This window comes from Mchenga conophoros, linkage group LG9 (assembly GCF_057382185.1).
Source record: "Mchenga conophoros isolate Kocher_MC1m ecotype Shallow Benthic linkage group LG9, M_conophoros_male_GT1.1, whole genome shotgun sequence".
Lineage (NCBI taxonomy): Eukaryota > Metazoa > Chordata > Actinopteri > Cichliformes > Cichlidae > Mchenga > Mchenga conophoros.
The window spans coordinates 11,449,970-11,476,722 of NC_140534.1; the positions used below are offsets into that span (position 1 = coordinate 11,449,970).

A 26,753-nucleotide genomic window follows, 5' to 3' on the forward strand; every position below is an offset into this window, starting at 1 on the left:
CAATAATACTGGCATTAGGACACATTCACTGCAGTGTTTCAGCACTAATCAGCGCCATCAGATCTGATATTTTATCTAATTGCGATATGTTTGTAAACACATCTGATGGCTCGATTGTACCTGAGGAGACACTGGACAGCTTTGTCCTGGTTAATGCTGAGAACCTTCAGAAAGTTTTCTCCACAGTGAGACCCACCACATGTCTTTTAGATCCAATCCCTTCTTCACTCTTTAAAACACTTTATGGATTTTTTGAGGCTGAGCTTTTATACATGATGAATTGCTCTCTTCAGTTGGGTGTCTTCCCTGCTGCCTTTAAAACGGCAGTGGTGAGGCCCCTTCTGAAGAAGAGCAATTTGGATTGTAATGATTTTAATAACTACAGACCTGTATCCAACTTACCGTTTTTAAGTAAAATCTTAGAAAAACTTGTTTTTACTCAGATTAATGATTTTCTAAATGATAGACAGATCCTGGAGATATTCCAGTCTGGATTTAGGGTGAACCACAGCACAGAGACGGCTCTCCTAAAGGTTTTAAATGATCTGAGATGTAACTGGGACTCCCAAAAGCTCTCAGTCCTGGTGCTACTGGATCTAAGCGCAGCCTTTGATACAGTAGACCACGCTATTCTTTTAAACAGACTGAAACACATGGTGGGCCTCTCTGGTGCTGTACATAACTGGTTCACTTCCTATCTCTCTGACAGATCTTTTATGGTGAGTATGGATACATGCTCCTCTAAGATCCATAAAATGACATGTGGTGTGCCTCAAGGGTCGGTTTTAGGCCCTGTACTTTTTAATTTGTATATGCTCCCTCTCGGCAGTGTCATCAGGAGGCATGGAGTGAACTTCCACAGTTACGCTGATGACACGCAGCTGTACATCTCCGTGTCTCCTGATGACACCAGACCAATGGATGCCCTTTTTAACTGTATCTTAGATATATGATCTTGGATGGCAGAAAACTTTTTACAGCTTAACCAGGACAAAACTGAAGTTTTAATCATCGGTCCTGAGGCTCAGAGAGAGAAACTCTTGTCTAAATTACAGGCATTTTCACTATGTCCTTCGCTACAAGTGAAAAACCTGGGTGTTATTTTTGACTCTGAGCTTGGTTTTATCCCACATGTTAAACATGTAACCAAAATTGGATTTTATCATCTAAAAAATATAGCCAGAGTCCGCCCTATTCTCTCTCGGGCCAACACGGAGATGCTGATGCATGCTTTTATTACCAGTCGCATTGATTACTGTAATGCCCTGCTCTCTGGTCTTCCTAAGAAGAATATTTCAACTTTACAACTTTTGCAAAACTCGGCAGCTCGTGTGCTGATGAAGACCAGAGGGCGGGCCCACATTACACCGGTTTTAGAATCGGTGCACTGGCTCCCCGTGTGTTTCAGGATCGATTTTAAAGTTCTTTTATTGGTTTTTAAATGTCTTAATGGTCTTGGGCCTTCTTATCTCTCAGATCTGCTTTTACCATACGAACCCTCACGGACCCTGAGGTCCTCTGGTACTGGCCTTTTGATTGTCCCTAAAGTCAGGACACATACTCACGGAGAGGCAGCTTTTCAGTGGTATGGTCCTCGTCTGTGGAACAGCCTGCCGGAGGAGCTCAGGGCCGCAGAGAACGTACATGTTTTCAAGAACAGGCTCAAGACCCACCTTTTTAATTTAGCTTTTACTTAGCGTTTATTTATTTTATGCTTATTTATTCTATCCTGTTATTCTATTATTAATTTAGACTTTACCTAATATTTATTGATTTTATTCTTATTCATTTTTTTAATCTTCTTACTCTATTTATATTTATATTTATATTGTATCCTGTTCTTATTTATTTTATCATTTTACCCTGTATATATCCTATTGTGTCATATCTCCAGTGTTTCCTCAGAGGGCGCTCTCTGCACCGGGGCTGTGATCGACTGTGGCTGCTGGGTCTCTGGGGGTCCTCTCAGCCTGGCTGGGGGGCTCCTTTGCCTCCCTCCTGCTGTGTGCCCAGCCTGGAGGCTGCGGTCTGTGACCGGCTCCCGGTGCAAACGGCTCCCTGTTATAGTGTTTCCTCACTTGGCTCATGCGAGCCCAGCCCAATTTTTACTCTTTAAGTGTGCGCGTGTGTGTATGTGTGTGTGTATATGTGTGTGTGTGTGTGTGTGGGGGGGGGGGGGGGGGGGGGGGATATGTGTGTATTCACATCATTTATGTTAATGAGAGTGTGGGGAGTGAGTTGGAGGGTGGGGTGGGCTGCTTTTAACTATGTAAAGCACTTTGTGCTACATTTTTTTTTTGTATGAAAAGTGCTTTATAAATAAAGATTGATTGATTGATTGATTGATTAATGTTCATTAGTGTGATAATGATGCTTTATATGTGAACACAGATATTATTAAACTGATAGAATCACTGACACTGTCAGCAGAGATTTACTGACTGATGACATGTTACTGCCCTCAGGTGGTCACAGTGAGGAACTGCATGCTATTAAACCGGTGACAGGTGGTGTCCTTAATGAAGAGCATTTCTAACCAATATATATATTACAACAAAGAGCAATAAAAATCATTAATAACACTGGCTTCAATGAAGCTTCTGACTCACTCTTAATCAAATTAAAAACCTTCAATTTTATGAGCTGCTCGAGCTTCAAACAGTCCAAATTATGTAGAGAGCAAGATGATATCCACGAGGCCAAATATTCCGAATGAGTTTCAGGTCTAATAAAAACATGACACACTGAGAGGAAACTCCATGTTCAATAACGCAGCTGTAAGAACCAATAGTAAAATCACAGTATTACACTGCTGCTTGTGCGTGGACTTCTCTCAGGCCCTCCCCATGCTGTCTCCTTCCAGTCCATCCCTGAACCTGCAGGACCCACTCAGGGGAACCTTTGGATGACGGAGGCAGGTCACATGACTGAGAAGATGAATCAGGTGTTGTAGAAGATGGAGAAACAGGTTGGAAAAACTATGCTGATCGTTCTTTGAGCCTGAGATCACACATGTTGTGTTATTCACGTTGTGTAGTAGACTCAGAAACACAAGACCAACATCACCACAGATTACGTTTTTCCAATGTGACTCTTCCACGGTGTCCCCTGAAGACACTATTGTGGGGACTCTACAATAGAACAAGGCAGACATCCTTCCTCTGATGAAGGCTTCTGAGTCCTGCGAGGTTTACAGCACAGAGTTTGGATTCAATGGCAGCCTTACCATAGTCAGCTATGTCAACAAGAAAGGAGTGGCTGCTGTAGAGGTGGCCCATGGTTCTGTGGTACAAGTTTACATTGCCACACTACACCTTTTCAACTGCTCAGCACCTTGAATTCAAGAATGGCCATTTTTACATCAGCAGTGCATGATGGCTCTTTCTTACTGAGCTCTCAAAGGAGCTCGTAGCAACACATTTGAGAAATCGGCTGGAAGGTCATCCCCAACTGTAAACCCCGATCGCTGAAGCAATGGGAAGGTGTGCGGTGACAAAAGACACAACTCAGCCAGAGGAAAAAAGCAGCCTGGACAAAGCACAAAGAAGAAGATTGATTTCAGTTTGAAGTAATGAAGATGGTAAAGTCAGCAGTGGGTGTGCAAAATGCAATGTAGCTATGTGGAGGGATTAAAGCCAGAAACAGGAAGTCTGTCACAACTCTATATGGTGAGGAGACAAGGCAAGAAAACACACGCACACACACACACACACACACAATGGATGTTGATATTGTTTTACTGCCATTGTGTATTTTTGAAAATTGGAAAGGGAAAAAAAAATGTGAGAAAAATGTGAGAAAAAATGACGAATATTTGACAACTGAAATCGTTCTTGGACCAAATTATATGGCTGTTTGGTTTCTCCCATGTATAGGTCTGAGCACTCCTCGCTGTACTGCACACCAAACACTATATTGTTTAGTTTGTGTTTGGGAGTTTTGTTGTTGGGATCAAGTAGTTTGTGTCAGAGTGTGTGGCTGGGTCTGAAGTGGACCGGGAGGTCGTGTTTGAAGAAAATTCTGATTAATACCTGGGACTCTCCACCATTGGGTTTTAAAACTGAAGAAGCTTCTCAGAAGGGGGTTTGAAACATCTTCAAGGAACTTAAAGAAGTCCAGTCTCTTTTCTTTCCAAGCTCCTTAGCCTACCATGACCTGGATGACTGAGAACCTCCACAGACAAAGACTTATGGGGTAACAGGTTCAACAGTTTCTATGTGGCCCCTGAAATCCTGCCTCTCTGTCACCTGAAACCGTTTCATTCTCACCTGTGTCTCCGAAGCCTTTTTCAAACAGTTCTCGCAATCACCTTTACCCTCCATTGCTGGCTAATCCCTAACCTCTCATTTCTTTGTGTCTCCATATGTTGTCCAGCTGTTCTCCCTGTTAAGCCTCTCAGGCTCAAATTAAGTTTTTGTTGCTAATGCACAAAAGAATAAGTGCAGTGGTACTTCTGAGTAAAAGAAAAACTCATAAAATATGTATGTGGGGTAATCAGGTTGTTAGCTTTTAACTGTTGCAAATCTACAACGCCTGCCTTGAGAAGGTTAAAACTTTCAATCAGATTTTTCTTCTTTTGGACCAAGGAAACGTTCAGCCTGTCAGATCACATGTCTTCAAGAAGGAAACCTGTGAATGCTGCAGCATTTCTGCTCAAATATTTAAAGGACGTTACAGCTCACCTTGCTCAGCAGCTCACCTGAAGGATAGTGCACCCTCTGCTGGTTGCTGCTCATGTTATTACTCCATGTTTTCTTCTCTTGATGCTCTTTGTTAGTCTGTAAGTAGTTGATGGTACAAATAAACCCTTTTCAAACCTTTTTCTTTCCATTCAGATAATTTAGACAGTTCTGATGACAGTCTTCAGTGGTCTCAGCCTCTCGTGTCGTCCAGCAGAGGATCAGATAGCAAATGAATGATGTCCAAACTGTCTTGCAAGTAAGAGCCAACTGAATGATCTGTATGTGTTTTCTTAGCACACAACTTGGATGCACAATCAATCTGTCAATTTTTTAACAGAGTGAGGGATTTTCAACACACGAAAGCCACTAGATTTCTTTGGAGTTTTTAATGTTGAAATGCCGCCCCTACTATCTGCCGCGGGAGTTCTCAGCTACGAGCTATTTTTTATTTTATTTATTTTTTTGCCGATGCCCGTGATGCCACCCCCCACCACTATGCCGCCCCGGGCAACCGCCCGTGTCGCCCGTATCAAAAAACGCTACTGCATATACAAATACAAAAGTGACAAATGGAAACATATTTACAATCCAAAGTCAGACTAACGGTTTTCAGTAGCACAGTCTTTTATTTACAGTCTGCTTCTCCTGGTGGTAAACCTCTATCACATGTTTGGATTAAAAATTAGGCCTATATAGCTGCTGGTTCCAGCTTAAGCAATATGTTAAAAATACTAAATTCTTCATTGATTTGAGCTGTGGGGTTTGCTATACACTGGCAGAAAATTGTAGAGTAAATGGTGAAAACAAAGAAACCAAATAACAAGATCCTTGAATTCCATCTTTTCTATTAACAGAAACTCCAACAAATTTGTGGCCAATTGATGATGTTTGGGACATGAAAAGTCCAGTCCAGCAGGTGGCGGTAATGCGCCTTAAAGCTTTAACCGCCCAAAAAATCCAAAAGAAGAAGAAGAAGAAGCCGAGTTCCCGCTTTATGGCGTTTTTCTCTCAGATTATTATCAAGACTGATTTAAAGGTAAGCACCGAGCTAATGTTAATCCGAGTTTAGTTAATCTTGAGTTTAGCTCCTGAATGAGTCTTTCTGTTGCTCTCCTTGGTGTCTCTTCTCAAGTTTTTGTGAACCAGTTGGGAAAAAAATCTGACTAAATTAAATCAAGCTGCTATAAACTAGTTCACAGAAAGATATCAGCAAAAAATTTGTGAAACAGAGAAGAAAATAATTTTATTAGAAGAAAGCTTTTAAATGAGCTCATTGTAATCAGAGTTTCTGTTATTTTATTAATCTGTTATTAAGGCTACTTAGCATCTCTGTGGCACCTGCACAGTTTATGAATGCAGCTTGCTAACCAAGCTAGCTAGCACCACCGTTCATCCATATAAGGTCACTTCCGGCTCCAAAAGACCCAACATGTTGTCAAAGGAGCTTGCAAAGAAAAGCGTCTGGACTTCTTTAAGTTGCTTGAAGTTTTTCTGATACACCGGCTACATAGGGGATGACAATGTTGTTGCGTCTGTCTTTCTTATCCTCCCTCGCTGGTGTCTGATCTTCTTTTCTGTGCCTCTTTGCTGACCAGATAGGATAATCTTCCACGGCACACCTGATCATTTCTCACGGCACACGTATATGCCGCGGCACAGTGGTTGGGAAACACTCTACCCATTGATTGTTCTGTTTTCGTTCTTTGCCAGGGCCTTTTTCAAAGAGAAATTGACTATGTGCACGAGACAATGCTAACTTCCTGGTTTGAGACCGGATGTGGGGTTGTGCATTTCCGGTAGCTTTACTTTGCGGTCAATCGCTACTGCGAAGATATACTCCAAAATCATGTCCAAAACTCGAAAACGGAAAGATTGCGTTAAGTTACAAAGAGCAGAAGGTGGGAACACTCACCGCTGTTGTGTCATAAAAAAATCTAATGATCAATTTTGACGTTTAAAGAGTTTAGATCGATCAGTTGTTTACATCACTCAACACAAGCAGAACTGCATTACTGCAGCAGAAGACACATTGTCCACATTCAGAAGCACATCTCTGTATAGTGACTGGTCTTATGATTTAAACAGGCAAATGTTCAGCATTCAAACTACAGGTGAAGAATAGTCAAACCAGATGTTTCCCCCATTATGTCGATATCAGCTAGTCAAGTACACACCTACACAGCATGTTAACAAACCGTGAAAAAAGCCACACAAAAAATGAATGATTGCTGGTAACGGTTTCTATACATTAGTATTTACGAAGGGTATGTTGTGACTTACCTTCAAAATTACAGCGGTCCCTCGCTATAACGTGGTTCACCTTTCACCTCGCTGTTTCACGGATTTTTTAGTGCAAGTTTGCATGCTTTTTTTTTTACGTCACATTGTGTCCTGCGTCCTGATCGCTGCAGACGATCTCCTCCGTGACGTCTCTCCTGTACAGTACAGAATCGCTGCATCGATCGCTAGCAGTGTGACTCTGAAGTGCAGTACTGTATGTCCACGATGTCCACCAAACGTTTTGCACTGTCAAAAAATAAAATTGTCTACTTGATTTCACCTATCGCTGGTTATTTTTAGAACATAACACCCGCAATAAACGAGGGACAGCTGAGAAATATAACATTTGAATCCCTTTTCTCTTTTGCTCTGAGGCGCGGGGGGAAAATATCGACAAGTCGATGAACATCATTTACAGATATATTGGGTAAATGCCCAAGACATCTATAGAAATGTAAATCGCCACTTGATTCATTCATTTGTTTAACTTGTTTTGGACCGTAAACCAGGCGCGAATAGGACACCGGAAACAAAGCTCCCCACAGGAGTTTCCGCACCGGAAGTAGCATATGCTAACGTGCACATAGTTAATTGCTCTCCTGGTACTGGTGTGCCATACTGCTGAATTTGGTATCGGTGCTCAAACCTTTTGTGTTTGTTTCAAACAAGTTGTCCACCCAAGGAAGCTAAAATGTGTTCTGTGTGTTCTCAGATGAACATATGAGACACTTTGACTCTTCAGTGCAGTGTGGAGCTTAACAAAGTTCTGTTTTCTGTCCCAGCTGATCAGGAGGAGGAGAAGAGTCTGACGGAGCAGCAGAGGAAATTTCAGCTACTTGGACTCAGCTCAGCCACTGCAGAGAAAACAATGAGCTCAACACAGAAGGTGACAGATACTAGTGTTAAGAAATACTCCATTAAAAGCTGAAGTACTGATACAGTATGTATATTTTATGCTAAACTAAGTGAACCTTGTGCAATATTAATGTAATGTAGAAATAATGTATACAATGTATACAATGCCTACATCTTAGACGGTGACGTTGCCTCTAAACATCAAAATGAGCAGGGAAGATGTTAAAGTGGGATTCAGCAGGATTCAACCCTAACATCAGCTGTAGTGGCTCAGTGTGGGGAAAAGAGTCACAGCTCACAATCATTTCTATTGAGAGCTCCAGTAGATTTTTTTAATGTACAGGCTGTGATCAGCTGACCTGCTGCTCTCTGTGAATTCATCCAGATGTCAGCAGATGTTTCATGAGTTGTCCTGGCTGATTTCCTTTCTCTACACTGACAGTACACTGTCTTTATATTAGACACTATACTGTTGGTATGTGGGTGGAGCTCAGTGAATGAATGTCAGCATCATGAGCTTAAGTTTAAGTTAATCTCTGCTACACTTGATGTAATCTAACTCTGACATGAGCACCACAGTCACTGTGCACCAGTCACACACTGTTCTTTACTTAAATCCATCACATTACAGTAAACTTGCCTGCTTATCCTGCACTAACCTGCAGAGGATTTTACTGCAGTCTTTAAATCACATTGTGAGACAAACTGCACACAAACAGTTTGTGTGTTTGCTGATGTTTGTTGGGCTGATAGAATCGCTGCATTTGAAATTACCTGCCACAACATTTATTACTATTCTGAGTGTTAGCATTAATATTTGTGTACAAGTAGGAGGGATGGGAATGATTTTAGAGTGTTTGAACAATGATTAATTATCTTTAACACCAGGTTGGATGTAATGTGTACTACTACCAGTAGGTGGGGATAGGGGACCTTTAAGGTGTTTGGTGCCACACTCCACCTTCAGGTTTAAAACTAGCAGGGCTCGCAAAATCGCTAGCCTGACGTCCCGGGGCTAGCGATTTTTCCAGTCGGGCTACCAAAATCTATCTCTGCCCTGCCCGTCGGGCTATCATAGGAAGGAAAAATATATGTCAATGCTTTTACATTCTTTTGGAAATGTAGCTGGGTAATTATGTCTTTGGCATCGGTGAGCCACTGTCAATATGTGACATATTGAAATTGCGTTTGAATTTGCGCTTGTTTTTTGGTTTTACTTTGCAATCGCGCGAACTGTGTATAGAGAGCGACAGCACTGATCTGTGAGTGATGATAATTTGTGCACCAATTCCTCTGACATCGTCTTATTAATCGTTAGCTTACTATGCAAACATGACAAGTGAAATCTCCCGCAGCAAGCTTAAACATGTGAGAGGTTGATCGCGCAGAGAATCGCTGAGCTTATGTGAGTGCGTGTGTAAAAGCAGCAGGATTTATATTTCAGTTCTGCTGAGCCAAATAAGACAGTGCAGCTTTATGGTTTCATGGACAAAAGAATTTCTGTGGCTGCAATATGACGAGCTAAATAACCAGGGCTGCACATAAGTGGTCCGCAGGTGCGCATTCGCTGTCAAAATAAAAAGCGCACACAAGATAAGATGTTGCAACGCGTGTTTGCATACATAAGATTTTCTGGAGGAGGACAGACATTTGTTTAGAACTCTTAAAGATGTTGAAGAAGCTCCTTTAAGCAATTACTTTGGTGTTCCTCCACCTCCAAAGAAATGTCAGAAGGAGTCCAAACCACAAAAGAAGCGCGTATTCTCGGAAAAGTGGTTGCAGGAGGTGAGCTGGCTTCAAACAGATGATGAACGCACAGAGATGTGGTGCGGAATGTGCCGTGAAAATCCCACTCTAGCGGACAAAAACAGTACTTTTTATATGGACGCAAACGCGCTGTAAACATACACGGCAGACCCAGTGGCATTTTGATGCTTTTTATTAAAGCTTTGACGGTTGCTGTCCACAATACTCACAGAGCTGCAGCTCTCCCGCTGCCCGCTCAACACTATCACAACAATACAACCACAGGACCCAGTACAATATTTAATTCGGCGGGGCGTGATTGCGGATGCCGTGCAGGTGCGTCCGCCATCTCTGCACGGCACCGCAGGCCACGCCCCACCACACGCGCGTTGCAACTTCATATCTGGTGCGCGTCTTTTATTTTGACAGCGAATGCGCACATGCGGACCACTTATGTGCACCTGTATAAATAACATAATGTTCTGCCGGGTGTGTTGTTGGTTTTCCCTCGATTTCTGAGTCGACAAGCGCCTTTGTTACTGGGACCAGTAATTTTAAGAAAGGCCCCCATTAGAACCCATGAGAAATGCAAGAAATGCATTATTGCTCAGTCTGCAATATCTTTCCCAGAACAAACAACAATTGCAAATAACATACTAAAAATAAACCTGAAAAATCTGTTTAGAACAGCGTACTATGTTGCAAAGAGTGAACTACCACTGGCAAAATTTAGCAGTCTTTGCAAACTTCAAAAAGCAAATGTCCTAGATCTTGGTTCCACTTGTCACTTACCCGTGACTTCAGTGGAAATTTTGAATTCAGGATCTGACACAGACTGATTCATGTTCTACACAGTTCTTACAAGTTCATAGAAATTTCTGTTCAATTAGAACCAAGTATTTGAGTTGATGATTGTAATTTTTATACAATGTTGTAATTTGTGTTTCATGTTTTGTTTGTTTTGAGTCCCTGCCCAAAGGGCTACCAGGGATTTTGAAATTTTGCGAGCCCTGACTAGTGTTAATGGAGGGAGTTTGAAGCTTCAGTTTGTTCAATGACTGCATTTCACTCACTGCCTCTGCTTGTATCTCTGTCACTGCAGGACCAACATGGACCGAGAAGTCAGCGCTCTCAGGAGGCCGACAAACCTCACAGAAGAAAGAGAGAGAGAAAAAACACCTGTGACGAGTGTGGGAAGGATTTTACCTGGAAGTTTAAACTAAAACAACATCAGCTCATCCACACTGGAGAGAGACCGTTCAGCTGTGACTTGTGTGGAAAGTCGTTTTCCTGGAAGAAATCCCTAAAAACACACCAAGTCGTCCACAGTGGAGTTAAAGCTTACAGCTGTGATCAGTGTGGCAGAGCTTTTACTCAAAGTAGCAACTTACAGAGTCATCTAGTTACCCACTCTGGAATTAAGGCATACAGCTGTGATCAGTGTGGTAAAGCTTTTACTCGAAGTAGCAACTTACAGAGACATCTAGTTACCCACTCTGGAGTTAAGGCATACAGCTGTGACATCTGTGGAAAAACTTTCAGCCGGCTATGGAGCCAAAATATACACCTACGCATTCACTCCGGAGAAGATGTGTACTGGTGTGATCAGTGTGGTAAATACTTTACAACAGACGCACACTTACAACGCCACATGTTTACCCACACTGAGGAGAGACCTTATCAATGTGACCTGTGTGAGAAGACTTTTAAAACTCCACAGTACCTGAGAGAACACCAACAGATCCACACCAGAAAGAGACTCTACAAGTGCAGTTACTGTGAGGTTTGTATTTTTATTTTATTCTTGTAAGTTCAGTCTGACTGTTTGGAACAAGTCTGCTCATTAAATTGTGTTAGCATGTTAGCACTTCTACTGCACCGAAGAGTAGCTCTGAGCCATTATTCAGGTTTTCATTTCATTTAAGTGTAAGTCAGATGTTACTGTAATATTAAATAAGTATTGCTGTAGTATTATGGTGGTAGTATTGTAGTTATTGTAGCCCAGTAAACTGAGTGTGTTAATTGAAACAGTAAAATGTAATTGGACGTCTGCAGAGATGCTCTTTATTTCAGGCGACTTTCAGGATAAAAGTGTTGAAGGACTGACTTACACTGTCTTTGTGTCTTTGTTTAGAAGCAGAGCGACACAGATGGATCCACTTCTCAACCCTGTCATCGCTGTGGTGGTGGGAAAGACTTTCGTTGTGACATCTGTGGAAAAACTTTCAGTCAGCAAGCCGGCCTAAAAATACATCAACGTAAACACACTGGAGACAAACTGAAATACTGCAAAGAATGTGGGAGAAGCTTCCCTACATCAAGTGAGTTAAAACGACATGAACTCTTTCACAGTGGGGTCAAAAAGCACCTCTGTGATCAGTGTGGGTCATCCTTCACCACTGCAGGTGACCTTAAAAGACACAAACGAGTCCACACAGGAGCGAAACCATACAAGTGCAGACACTGTGACAAAAGCTTCTCACAGTCAGGTAGTCGTAACGAGCATGAACGTACACACATGGAAGGAAACTACAGCTGTGAGCAGTGTGACAAGAGCTTCAGTAATCTCAGTTCATACTCTGCACACAAACGATCCCACGTTACTAATAAACTGTTTCACTGTTACCAATGTGCCAAAACATTCACTTCATCATCTGCTCTGTGCAAACATCAGCGCGATCACGCAGGGCTGAAATCGTTCCCATCACAGGATCAGAGTGAATCTGAAGAGAGAGAGACATCCTCTGGTTTCAGAGTCCAACTTAAAACCCTGGAGATCAGGCTCCACAGAGTTCAGGTTGGCTCTCCTTAAGTTTAAGTTAAAGTTCAAATGAGGCCATGAATCAAACTGTTCCTATAGTTCAATGTTAATCTTTATAAATTGTTCCTCTGTTTGTGTTCAGTTGTTACCTTTTTTTTCAGTGGTTGGAGTAAAAATCAGTTTTATTGAATGTATTTTATTAAATAAAGTTAAAAAAATGTTAAATAAAGAATTGTTTGAACGACAAAAATTTTGAGCCATGATGTCATTTCCTGTATTTCAGAGTAAAGACTGAAGTGACAAATGGAAACATGTTTACAGTCATGGAATAAACACTGATGGGTCATCTGTAGGAAGTACTATTGCTGACCTGACAGACTCGACCTTGTTTACAAAGAAAGAAAGGAACTGATGACATGTGTCAGCAGAGGCTTTCAGGGTTGTTTAGAGTAGAGCTGATAGTCTTAAAGAACACGGCGATTATGACAATTTAACACAATGATCTGAGAAAAATATCTGTTTCTCTCATTTTCACCGTATTCTGATCAAATTTCCAACATTCTTTTAACATTTCAAAAGAAACCTGCAAATTGTCTTTCTTCCACTTTCACTCTGCTCTCCTACACTGACGCCTGACTGCTCGGGTTGATTCATTTAACCAGGGCTGAGGAACACGTTTTGAGAGCCTGGTTTTTAATGGGTTCACAGGGTTCATGGTCTGAGTACAGGTTTCCTGAAAGCTCATCTGGGGTGGGCCCAATAAGTAATCTCAGGGTAAAGATTTTCTTCATAAAAGTGGAGGAGAAGAGAGCAGCGGCGGGGTGGAGTGTGAACTTTAAACTCATGCACACGAGAAATGTCAATTACAACCATATGATAACACCAGGTCATGAGTGTGCTCCTGCTGATGTGTAGGGCCTTCAACGGACTGTAAACGGAAAATGACTGAATAAATTTAAAAATTCCTGAGCCAGCAGACCATCAGGGCAACAGACATGAATATTAAAATCACCAACTATTATAATCCGATCCTTTTTAGGCACAATTTCAGTCTTTAAATTACTGCACGCACAACTGGTTGAGAGCGTCCCAGTTCAAATATACCACACGAAAAAATGCTGGGTTAAAAATGATCTAATTTGTAACCAAACGCTGGGTCAAATATGGACCGAGCCAACGCTGGCTTTTTTCAATTTAACAGGGTTTGGTTACTGGTTTGACCCAGCACACTGGGTTACGATAACTGTCCAAAAATTGTGTTAAATTGACCAAGCTGAGGTTACCAAAAATTGGGTCGAAACTCAAACCCATCACAAGGGTTATATTACAATTAACGTTTGGGTTAAAATGTCACAGCCAGGATCAGCAGGGCGCTGATCAGCTGTTTCTGCCTTTCTCTCTCTCTCTCTCGTTCTTTTTCTCGCTGAGGCGGAACTCATTGCGGGCTCACGCCCTCAGCCACGCCCCTCAGAGGAAACAACACCCGAGCCTCATTAGTGTGGCCAGCATTTAAGCCAGGAAGTGACTGCTGTTCTTTGCTGACTCGCATCCCTGGACTGTTTACCTGTATCCTGTGTGGTGAGTGTCAGAGAGAGAGAGCCTGACTGTGTGCGTGGATTGTTTGAAAGGAGCGAGTGCCTTTTCCCCTGGATTTCCCTGGAGCCCTGTCCCCCCACTTTTGTACATAGCACTATCTCTGCACCTTTTCTATATACACCCTGAGAACCATGTAAATAAATTCCTTGTGAGCTTCTAACTTCGGATTCCTGCATGTTCAATTCAATTCAATTTTATTTATATAGCGCCAAATCACAACAAAAGTCGCCTCAAGGCGCTTCGTGTGAGTCCTCCACGTCAACCATAACATAAGATTTCTACTTATTATAAAAAACTAGATCCAAAGCAGATTGTTTAAAAAAATCTTTTTATTGTCATGTGATGCACAGAACATAGACACCAAAATTCATAAAAAATATATCAATGAAAGTAAAATGCAATTAACATAAAAGTATATACTTCATTATATTATATCCATTACTTCAAATCTGTCATGATCCCGGGTCATGTTGGCCCAGCATTCTTAGTTTTCATGTCTTTTTGTATTTTGTTCTTTATTTAGGCCATGCTTCCTGGGTTGCTCTGTTAAGTTGTTTCTTATTTGATTTCCCCTTGTGACTTTTACCCCCTGTGCCCCTCTGTGTATCTGTGAGCCCTCGTCTCCCCTCCTTGTATGTTATTCCATGTTTCCCCAGCCCGCTATGCCTGTGCTCTCCTGTCTCTCTCTCTCCTCCTGTCTGCACCTCTGTGTACTTCCTGTTTTACTTTGACAGTCTCCCATCAGTGTTGTGTTACTCCTGCCGTGTCTTGTTATGATTATCTGTGTCAGCTGTGTTTCCCGTGTGCTCCCACTTCCCTCGTTAACCCTCTGTGTATTTATGTGCATGTCTCCCTCAGTTTGGTGTCGTGTTGTCAATGTCTCCTCGCTGAACCTGTGTGCTTTTCTGTGTTCCCTCAGTTAGCATTCCCAGTTTAGCTCTGTTTCTTTGTGAAGCCTGCAATAAAGCAGTGATTTTGAGTTCAGCTTTTTATTTCCATGAGTTTTGCGTTTGGGTTCTCATCTGCCTCCACACAGCCAGTTCATGACAAAATCAGTCTTTGGTTACAGCACATGTACATGTTAACAAACATGAAGACATGCTATGTAAAGTCAGCTCTATTTTTAGAACAAATTACATGTAAAAACTTTTAACTTTAAAAAACGGATGAATTGATGATTTTTCAGTGCTTAACATACATCAACACTTGGGAAAAGTGGCAAGAGGGAATCTCCCTCTCAGATCATTTCATACACCTTTGTGAGCGACATTTTACGCTTCCATCAGAGCTAAACGAGCCCTCATTAATTTGATCATATTTGGTTCATGTCCTGGGATTCATGTATTCCTGGGATAGATGCTAGTGTGAAGGAATTCCCGAACCTGGGCGCATGACTTTGGGTAACTTGCATCAAAAACAAAGAAAAATGTTCTCAACAGTTCTTCATCAATCAGCCTATTAGTGCTTCCTAAATCTGCTTTTTGAAAAACTCCCAAAGGCACTTTTAAGAACCACGTCAGTCTTTTGTGCTTACTGCTGCCCTTATTTGTTTGTCTTTGTTTCTGTCTCTCTATTGGTCTCTCTCTCTCTCTCTCTCTCTCTCTGTGTGTGTGTGTGTGTGTGTGTGTGTGTGTGTGTGTGTGTGTGTTTCTGCTTATTCCCATGAGTGACTTCAAAATTCAACAACCTTTAATTGTCCTAGATAATCTGACTGATCAGCAGGAACTAATTGATGAGCTTTAACACCTTGATGACTTACTTGGTGAGCTGAAGCAAAAGAAAGCTCCAGTACCAGTGAAACCACCTGAACCAACAGTAAACTGGAAAAAAAGAGACAAAGATGGAAATGGACTCTATGCGGGGTCAAGATCAACCAGGACTCACTCACATAAGGGTCAGTACTGTTTCACTCAAGATAATTTGAAGATATAGATTGTATGGACACAAATCCATACATTTAATGTATTAATTAATTGAAATATCTGTACAGAGAAACAGGAAAGTCATTTGTTTTGACACAAAAGCACATTAAACAAACCACAGAATCTTATTGGGGATTTAAAAGTCACTTATAGCGTATTTGTTTTCTGTTGACGTCTTTCATTTTAAACCAGATGGGGAAGATCTCCACTGTCAGACAGGTTGTTTTGAGTGGGAAGCCGTGAGATATGAATTAGACAAGATTTTAAAGGAGGATCCCTTCACATGTCATGCATGTGCCCCAGACATGCTTGCAATTTCAGTGGATGGAAACCGCAAGCATTACCATTTCAAGAATGTAGCTGGGTACAGCAAAATATGTGTAGTAGCAATGTTTGTATCATTATGTATTATGTATTGCTGTTTTGTTCAGATGTGAGGAACAGGCCATGTTTGACGGCAGCTTCATAGCAAAGGATGAAGATGTGGGAAGATGTGCGCACTACATGCACAGCACATCCAGACATGTAAGACTGAACACTATAATTACATAGATAGAATTACGGTAACCTTTAACCCTGAGGAGATTGCGTAAATCATTGTCAGCAGCAATTAAATGCATTTTAGGTCTGTGGACGAGGTGTTTGTGGAGGGGAATGGTCAGCAGCCAGAGAGACCTCCCAAAGATCCAGCAGCAAGGTAGATGAGGAGGGACTGGAGCTTGCAGTGTGTAGGTATGGAGTGCTGCTCAGTGCTCTAAATATGTACAGGGGTGACATTTTTGCTTATGCCTTGTACCTGCAACAAAAGCTGGCCAATAGACATATCACTTTTTCTGCATGGATGTTGTCTGCGAGTATTGGCCGTAACGTGAAAGAGTAACAAAAAGCTGTCCAGAGCTCCAGCACCTTCTTAGCATGAAGCCATTTCTTTCAGTATTTCATGCCAAAGTCAATGATTTCAAATGTCAGATATGGAATTCTGACTTTAATCACGTTATCTGAACACTTCACAGCAACACAAACACCTTTTGAGTCATTTATTTTTATTTTGTCTCTGTGTGTATGTGCATTTGTGTGTGTGCGTGTGCTTATATCCAGGTGAAATGGAGTGGAGCATATCAGGATGGGGCTGGTTTGACACTAGGAGAGGAGGTGGAGCAGTGTCGTTCTTTCAAGGATTGCAGTTACCACAAAACATTAGTCCAAAGCATGTGAGAAGGCCAAATCCTGCACTAGATTTGAAGTGTCCAACTATGACGAGAGAAAATGGTAACATTATGTTTCCTTTGTTTGCAGGACAGACATGCTAACTCTTATGACCATGCACTGGAACCAACAAATGTTAGACAACCTGGCCACCTCTCTGACCCACCAATATCAGAAGATAATGATATTGGTATTGTATTTTTAGATGCTTACTCCTCTGTGTTCTAAATATTTGGAGTAAACATGTCTTTAATGTTTTGTTTTTTAATCCCAACTTTTTAATGTGGGCCACAAAAGCTCTTCTAAGCCAGCTTCGGTTGGCAGTGACTGACAGTCAACTGGATGACTGTGTCGGTGATATAAAGGAGTGGGCAGAAGTTGAGCAAAAACAGATTCAAAAGTTTGATGCTGATTGCACAATGACTTTATGTTAAGTGCAGCTATCTTATTCGTTCTAAGCAGCAACAACAAGCACACGTGAAGCACAAGCTTCAGCTGTCAACCTAAAATCACTTATGACTTCAGACGTTCTTTGTGAACTGGTCTCTAACTTTGTTCTAAATGCATTTCAGACTCTGTCAGCCTCAGAGCAAAGAGAAGGGCATTCGATATCATCATGGCAGTAAGAAGACTCGAGGAGGAAAAGAAGATTGTTGTTAGAGAGATGGACCATCACTGGAAATCTCTTTCAACTTATGATGATACCCTGAAAGAGCCGTCCTGCCAGTGACATATTTAAAAGTATGTATTTAAGTTATGCATACATACAAAATTTCAGTCAGTTCATCTGCACATAATAATCGATCAAAGTCCAAATGCCACCATCTCTATACACTAAAGACAATTAATGTATTGGTCATTAAATTATAGCATATTTCCATAAATTATGTGGTTTAACGTATTTGTCATGACATTCTAAATTTTATACTACATAATAATAATAATGAAAACTTTAAGTCTCAACATAAAAAATGATGAGTTTATGGGCTCAGTTGCTGGTTTCAGATCATATTCATGGCAACAGGACACTGACTGTGTGAATTACAGCCCCCAGTACAGTCAAAAGGACCCGATTAATGCAGTGATGCGAACTGCTTAAAATGAACACAATCAGTTCACTTGTCAGTGAACAGCAAAGACCAATGTGGTATCTGGATGTGTGGATCTTTGGTTCCACATATTTTTGACACTTTCCCCCATAGACAGTACACAACTACAGTTTGCAGGCATTATATTTTACTTGTTTGTAGAAAAACAGTCAACACAACATCATGAAAAGACTTGCTCAGTGGCTGAAGGAGGTGGCACATCTGGCATGGCAAAGTGGGGGATGTAAAAAAAACCCTGAAATCTACTGGCATGCGGAAGTATTCTTTTCTTTTATTTGAGTATACTATGTTGACATTTGTCCCTGTTGTGCTGACATGTGATACCAAACACCCAGGAAAGCAGGCATATGAATGACTACAGATCTTCCTTACTGAACTTATGCATAAGCTTCATTTAATTTCTGCTCAACGTGTGGACTGAGTGTTTTGTTTTGTAGCCCATCTTATGCAAATTGTAGTTTCATAATGGTGAACATCACTGTTAAGGACAGGCTAGTTTAAGGTCTATCCAAATCTCACTGAATGTCTCTTCTCTTTTCCTATGTCCTTAGCAAATCCCCTACCAACTTTTCAAAGAGGTTAGAAATTGGAGATCATAGGTACTTTTGGCATGCACTCCTGGTCTCCACCACTACTCCTCACCAGACTGTTATCCTGATGATCTGGTTGTAGCGCAGAGCTTTTACATACCTGATTTCTCAGTGTTGATTAGCTACGTATCTTTGTGGGAGGTTAGGTTGCATTGTGGCTAAGTTGGTTAAAGTGCCAGCCGAGAAAGCAATATAGTAAGTCGGAGGTCCCCGGGCTCAAATCCCAGTAGTGTCTAAAAGATAGTAGATGCTGTCTGTCTGTTCTTAGTTGTCAGGTCACTGTACAGAAAAAATGATGGGACTTCTTTAAGGGACAACTCCTACTAGGGTTAAAAAAGCAGCCCTTTGCTTTTAGAACTGAAGAAGCTTCTTGGATGAGAGGTCTCATTGTTTGTTTTCTTTGTTCACTCTGTATAATGAGAGCAGGTCATTTCTTCTCAGGTAGGACTGTAATAATCAGAACACTATATTGCTCATCGAACTGGATGTAACAGAGCTTTTAACTGAGAATTAATTTGTTTGAATGACTTTTTCTTGTATTTTGGAAACTTCTTCTCACACCTCTTATTTGACCCTAAATAAGGTGTTCAGTGAACATCTGTGAATTGCAGCTGCCGGTAACATAGGTAAAACACTGACGAAACCTGGATCAATTGCTAACTAAACATGGACTGCATAAATTTTCATAGAGTTAATTAGGGACCACATGGGCTCCTATGGAATTTGAAAGCAGGCCCCCTCTTATCCAAAGCCAGAATCAAATCCCTAAACCAAACTGACAGACCTGTGTCACCAAGACAGAAGCAGACTCCAGGTGGACAGGTGGAGCACTCTCAGCTCAGTTTTTATTCAATGAAAACTGCTTCAGCAGCAGTTTAATAATTTGTAATATCTTCAATAATAATAACAACAACAAATTGCATTATTTCTGCAAATATTGGTTTTGAAACATCCTTAAAAAAGACAGAAAAGTTTGGCTTTAATGTTCACACTTTGATGTAATAGCCTCAAGAAGTGTTTCAAATTCATGGATATCAAAGGATTGAACAGTGAATGGACCAATCCTGACACCTTGTGGACAGATGACACCATTACAGCTGATAGAATCACCTGCTTTGTTCTTTTTGGGGGTTATTTTTTTGCCTCCAGTGTAACAGTGTGAGCTGTGTTGAAGTACTGTTGTAAATCACACAAACATGAGTCAACATAGATATTGAGCTTCTGTATTCTCATACATACACTCTATGACCCAGTGTTCAGTGTCACTGTGTCTGTGTTTTCTATCAGCTTGTCTCTGCCACTGCTCATCCACTCAGAATAAGATTCCTCTGAGTGTTTTTGTCGTGGTCAGTGTGTCATGGTGATATTCTGAGGCCCCTTTTGCCACCAAAACAGTTGAGTGAGAAAAACAAGCTGAGCCCAAATCTGTACTGTGGGTTTAGTACAGGTGTGAGAGGAAGTCTATCAGGTCATGCTATAAATCTCGCCTACTCTCTTGTGTGGCAGAAAAAAGTTCTATAAAAACGCAAAGATTTAACAGTAGAGAAAATTCAGCCAAGATTTTAGAGACGAAGGTATTAGATGATGAGACTCTGCAGTACACCTGCTGCACTGTCAGGTGTAATAAATCTGTGGAAAAAGAAATACCTGAAAAGGAAAAAGCAGAATTCATTTTCTGATCTTCTACTTGCAGTAAAGCTGATTAAGTATATCTCACATTTTAGTTTAGTCTGTTAAATCCCACAAAAGGCTAGTCAATGCCGGAGGTGAGGGAGGGGAGAGAAGAAACGTAGAGGTTCTGTAACTCACTGTAGCAATCAATTGAAATCTCACCACCATCGGACCAGCCGAACATCCCCTCATTGTCCGGGCTTATTTATAGCCCTGTGTTAGCGTTACTTTCTACAGAGCGGTGACTGTCTCTATGCACCCCTGCCCACTTACACCCGTGGGTAACCGGAGCACGTCTACTTTGCAATAAAAGATCTCTACCGCTATTTAATAGCGTCGTGTATCAAAATTTGAGCCAGAGCTGGTCTTGCAGAGCATGCTGGGAAAAATACGTCACGGCAAGGGAGAAGGTGACCAATCGCGTGCACGTGTGATCGCTACTGATTATGAATGGTTCTAGCGTCTCCAGGTAAATGAATTTGAGACCGGAGTGTGGCGGAGCCGTGTGTGATCACGATACGAGCGAGTGTGGCCACGTTAAAGCCGCACACAGGCAGCAGAGCCGCCTCCATGGCTCCTCGCTGGACTTCAGTGGATGAGGGCATGGGCAGATGCGCATGCGCCGGCCATCAAGTCCCTTTGTCCGATTGAGAGCTGTTATAGCAGAAAGACGTTTTGATGATGAGAAATGTTTTTCTTCTTTTTTTTAATCACCAGATTTGACTGATGATCCTTCACGTGCAGATTTTATGTCCCAGTAACGTTTGAGCAACACTGAGTAACGTTTAGATAATTCTTTTGTGTTCATGGTAACGATAGGTCTGTTATTCACATTTTACCCTCTTTGTTATCCTGAAGTAATCATCACATTTATTGAATAAATAACTGATAATGCTTTTATGTAAAGCCATTTTCCCCGGTCCCCTCCTTTAATCAAACTGGGGCCCTCAGATCTGCAGTGACAGAACTCGGTGGATTAGTTTAATGCTTCATTGATGAACTAGAAGCCAGCTGTTTGCTGATGCAACCCTACACCATCTGATGAAACAGAACTTCTGCAGAGAAGCTTCACCCCCTCAGATGTGAACTTCTACCCCCCTCCTCATTTTTGTGAGCAATATGTAAAACTTCACAAATGATTAAAAATTCACGTTTTACTCGTATGGGAAATCAGCCAAATCAGTGTTTTTCATCATAAACAGCTTGCACTGTAAAGCTACTTTGATCGCGTTATTGCTGTAGCCAACCTGTAGAAACCAACCAGCTATTATCATCATTATGTATAAAGTGTAAGGGATTCATCAGACGCTTTTGTGCAGCTAAATATTATTCATTTTTAATGCAGTACTATAAAATATATGAAAAGCCGAAGGAATGAGGGCAAGACACTCACTTACCTTATAATCTGTCCTTTTCAGCATTATTGTGTTGCTGAGACCTTTACTGTGAAAGGTCAGACATCTTCCTGTGTCACAAGGGTCTCATTAAGAAAACGATTTTTTTAAAAAGTTCCCTTTGTAATCAACATGTTTGATAAAAGTCTGTATTTGATAAACTTAATTAAAACTGCATTTCAAATTCCATCCTTTATTTTTGTAACACTTTTGCATTAAGCCTGACATACCCGTGGTAACATCAGATGTGTTCCCCCGAGCCACACAACACTTGCCATTGTCTAGCTTTGCTGTTCTAAAATGTAGCCAGCGTTGAATTGAGTTACCCTAACTTCTTTTTAATTTCTGCAAAGTGTGGAAAAACCTCTGGTTATATTGAAGCCTAAGGGAAAGCGGGCCCTGACTTCTTGGCTCTGTGACCTCAGTAAACATTACTTTATGGGCTCAGTCGCTAATTTCAGTTCATACGGAATGAATAACGCGTCCGTTAAAATTAATTAGTCCACTAATTAACGTCTCGTCAGTCTCAAGTTGTTAACCAGTTTTACAGTTTTACAATCAGGGCCAACGCATCCTCATTCATCACATCCGGCTTCAAAATGCCAAGAAAGCCAAGAAGAAAACCCACATAATGGGACTTCGCTTAACCACGTGATCACATCTGCCGTTAAATTTTTTAAAATTAATTCTTTTTTTATGTTTTAGAAATTTCTATCGCTGGGTTTCACAGTAGTTTTGGCGAAGAGCATGAAGACAAGCATCCAATCATACAGATATAAGCAGATGTGAAGGATATGCAGTGTGATTTAGGAAAGTAAATACAAAAAGAGAAAAAAGAAACAAAACTGTAATCTTATTGTATTGCATGTTTTCAACCGTGACAGCTGAGATCTGTTTGTTTACAAGCACGATAACAGGGTACCCTTTTTTTTTTTTTTTTTTTACAAATGTAATTTATACATGTAAGATTTCCCCACAAACACAAACTGTGATATGTCCAGGTGTAAAACAGGTGGAGTGGCCCTTTAAGATAACAAATGGTGCAATGATCACCTCTCTGGTACTCTCCTCGTTTATTTTGTCAAACAGAGTGTAAAACAGTGATCCAGACTTTCACTTTGCAACAGCAGCAGCATTGTTTATATCTGCTCTCCAACCACAAGATGGCAGTATGGATCCAAATTGAGGTGCCCGGATTGCCCCCCTCCCCTCCCAGCTTCTTTCTAACCCACTTTCTGATCCAGCTCATGAAAACAGGTCTTGTGTTGGTAAAACCTCAGCCCTGGACGTTCTGCTGTTAGCGCCTGAGGAAACTCAGGAGAGAGCCTCGTGTTCCTTGGCATACATGACTGGAAAGCAGCTTAGCCCGAGGCTGTAAAAGGCTCACGATGCTGCCTTCGACAACAAATAGCCATCCTCGTGGGTCAGCTGGAAGCAGCAACTCATACTGTAATACAGCAAACCTGTTTGCACCCTGCCCATCCAATCCCCGCTGACCTGTCCAGCAATGCTGCCCGTGCTGGACCAAATGAGATGCAGTGCAATGCCTAAAATGATGTAATCCTTCAGTACAAAAGAGTGCACTGCTCTGGTGATGTGTGCTGAAGGAAACCATCATATACAACAATATGTAGTAATTAAAAATAGACCTCAAGCATAGAAGTCATTAACACTAAGCTGTCTCACAAACTGCAGGCAACACAAGTGCGGTGAGTCGATGAGTACAGTGTGCAGATTTCTACTGAGTAATTAGGTGTAGTTCAGTCTGTGGGCGAGTTCTGAGAAAAGAAGACAGCTGAGGTGGATTCAGTGAATGAGTAACGTATTGTTGTTTTATACAAAGAAGGTAAGTTTGTGCGTATGATTCATAGTGATCAAGGAACCGTTGTTAAAGAAGAGATTTGGATACACCTACGGGATATATATGCAAAGGGAAAACATACAGTATTACCATTAAAATCATCGACCTTATGTAACTGTAAAAAAAGACATTTTCAGTTGCACTCTGTGCTTGGAGAAGAAATGCGCTTTGATCGCATCTTTGATCGTGGCCTGCTGCCAGTTTTTACAGTTAATGTACCCTTGTGTGGTAGGGTACTCCACACTATAGTTAAGCTATCAGAGTATATAGACTCCACCTTTCTATCACATTCTGTAATCACTTATAGCAGGAATGATGCTTCCCCTTCAAGTCAAGTACGCTGGTGTGGCTTTGAGGATGGAGAGCCGGTGTCAGCTCATCCACCTCTTAGGGCTTCAATGATATATGCTTCAGCAGTTATCTGAATTGCCACAAAATCTGTTGCAGGTGTCCCACTGACAAATGTCAGCATGCTAGCCAAACACCTACACCTGCTAAACACCTGGATATTCACATAGTTGTTGTGAGCATATTAGTATTTAGTTCAGACCATCATTGTTCTAAAGTACAGTGTTTAGACTAGGGGTGTCAAACATAAGGCCTGGGAGTCAGAATGGGCCCACCTAAGACTCAAATCTGGCCCTTTGGACAGCTTTGAAAAATTCGTGGGAGGATATAAATGTTAGACTTTTAACTGTATTTTTATACATTTTACAGCTTTTTCTACTGATAAAGAGCTCCCCATTTCCTGCTACACTAATATATAGAAGTAGTAGATAAATAATTAAATAACACAATGTTTTTTATTATCTATAGAAATTTTTAATTTTTACTGTGAACTCACAGTATAAACAAAGAAAAGTCAAATTCCGTCAATTAACCAAAGTTTTTCAATTTTATAGTTACAGGACAGTCTACGTATTGAGCCAACAGAGCTTTTTCTGCAGTTTTACACATTTATTTCTTACATTTTAAACCCAAAAGAGCATTTCTTTATCATGTAAAAAGAGTCAAATGTATTGTTGAAACTGTACTTCTTTTTCTTATGTTAAGATCTCAGGGATTATATGTGCAGTTAAACTTCTTTACACTGACAGGAAAGGGAGTTTCACTCATCCGGCTTACTTAAGATCATAGTGGGCTGCATGGGCCCAAAATGTAAAGTGAATCTTTGCTGTAGACTGTTTGGAAATAGTTCATCACAGCTCTTCTATGATGTATGATTTGGAGTATATCAGAGGGGCAACTGAGCGGTTTGGAGACAAGGAAGGCTGAGATGGTTTGTTCAGATGAAGGATAGTAAATTTGGAGCTGCCAGGCAGAAGGAAAAGATGAAGAGCACTGGGAAAATTGAAGCATATAGTGAAGGAGGATAAGCAAAGGGTGGGTGTAACAGAGGAGGATGCTAGGGATAGGGTGAGATGGAAGCAGATGGTCTGCTGTGGCGACCCCTAAAGGTAGCACAGAAAAAGACGGTCAAAGGTTGCACTGGAGCCGTGATATTGTGCTGGCTGCTAATTTTCCCCATTGATGAACATTATGAACAAAGAGCCTCTCTTTGTAAACATTTTCCCTAAGCATAGAAATGTGTTCTTTACTTAATCCCAGTGTAAACAACAAGAATATGTGGGGGAAACAGTAGTGCACATATTGCGTAGGCAACAGAACTTTAAACCAAAGAAAACCCTCTGGTTTTATAACGAAGGAGGTGAACTATATCACAAGATCAAGGGGCTGCTGTCTTTAAGTCCCTTTTCCATTACTTGGATCAACTTCCCACAACTCACCATGCACCAAGTCGGATCTACTGGTTTTCCATTACAATTGAGTACCATCTAATGTGCGTGGTCGTTGTTATAGCAACACATCCAAGAGTCCCATGACATAATTAGTATGCATCATGAAAGGTGGACGTCGAGGCGACCATAGACCAGTTGCTCGATCTTTGGCTTTTCGTCAAACTCAGAGAAAACGGCATTCTTTAGTATAGCCATTTCCCTCATTGCCATGCTTCAAAAATGGCTTTTTGACTTTTGTGACTGAGACGCTCTTATGACTCACGGAGTGATGCCATGACCAGCCAGTCAGTGTCATGCAGTCTGACAATGTTACATTTTAGTAGCTGCTCAGAACACTTGGAACTCAGGCTGAGTGGGAACTATTTTCAGGTTCAGGTTATTCTTTCTCAGGACATGGTGGAAGTGGAGTCACTGCTGGGCCAGAGGGAAGTGGACCTATCTGTGCCCCCTTAAGTCCATTATGAGTTCGTTTTTTAGAGGAAGTTCACCTTCAAGTTCATTTCTGAGCATCTGAGCATTTCTGATTATGATTGGAGCATTAAGTATTCAACCAGTCTAAGGGTCATGACGGATCAAGATGAGTTCTGTACTCATAACTACAGTAGCTAGGTATAAATCTTTTTTTCTTTCCCAGTGTGCATGTTTGTGATAAACTGACAGAGTAAGAACCACATGCTCAGTCAAAAATGTGAAATCTGGTCTGTTTGTCAACTAGCTTATAAAAAGTTGACAATCTTACTGAATATGACGCATTGCTAAACTACCCAACAGCATATAGAGTCAATCTATACCACTCTACCTTAAATATCAAAAAGCTTTAAAGTTAAAAAAATAAATAAAAAAAGACGGATACAGTGGTAATAAGGAAGAAGAAGCAGGAGGTACTTTTGGCATATCAGTTATTTTCTAAGCAGACGGATGGATCCGCATATCTTTCCTTGGCACAGATTTGGAGGCTGGGTTTGTCTTCCTGGAATCAAACCTGTGAATGTGTAAACCATAATTATAATATATAAGTAGCTTTCATATTCAAAGTAAATGCTTTTACTTAAAGAAGGTGTAAATGCCGAACATTCCTACTGTGGTTATTAGCTGTTTGTGCTTATTTCAAGTATCTGAATGTTGCTTTCAAGTTTGTTCAGATAAGCCTGGTTTTGGTGTTTGGAGGTTGTTGAGTTGCTTTGCCGAGAAGAGTTACCACACACACTACCACTCGATTGTTGTTGCAGGAAACTGTTCATTTAGCCTCACTTCTATTTTTAAATGTTAGGTAAAACGATC

At 41.1% G+C, this 26,753-nt stretch overlaps 1 protein-coding gene and 1 pseudogene across 1 annotated transcript; both read left to right on the forward strand.

The window, feature by feature from the left end:
* Nucleotides 1-5,654: 5,654 nt before the first annotated feature.
* LOC146566849 (uncharacterized) lies at nucleotides 5,655-12,501 on the forward strand. Its single transcript, XM_085286458.1, has 4 exons — nucleotides 5,655-5,718; nucleotides 7,745-7,848; nucleotides 10,666-11,346; nucleotides 11,698-12,501. The coding sequence occupies exons 2-4, from the start codon at nucleotides 7,831-7,833 to the stop codon at nucleotides 12,373-12,375; spliced, it is 1,377 nt and encodes a 458-aa protein (XP_085142584.1). The 5' UTR covers nucleotides 5,655-5,718; nucleotides 7,745-7,830; the 3' UTR covers nucleotides 12,376-12,501.
* A 2,809-nt stretch (nucleotides 12,502-15,310) lies between these two features.
* On the forward strand, nucleotides 15,311-17,778 carry LOC146566850 (uncharacterized; annotated as a pseudogene).
* The last annotated feature ends 8,975 nt before the right edge of the window (nucleotides 17,779-26,753 follow it).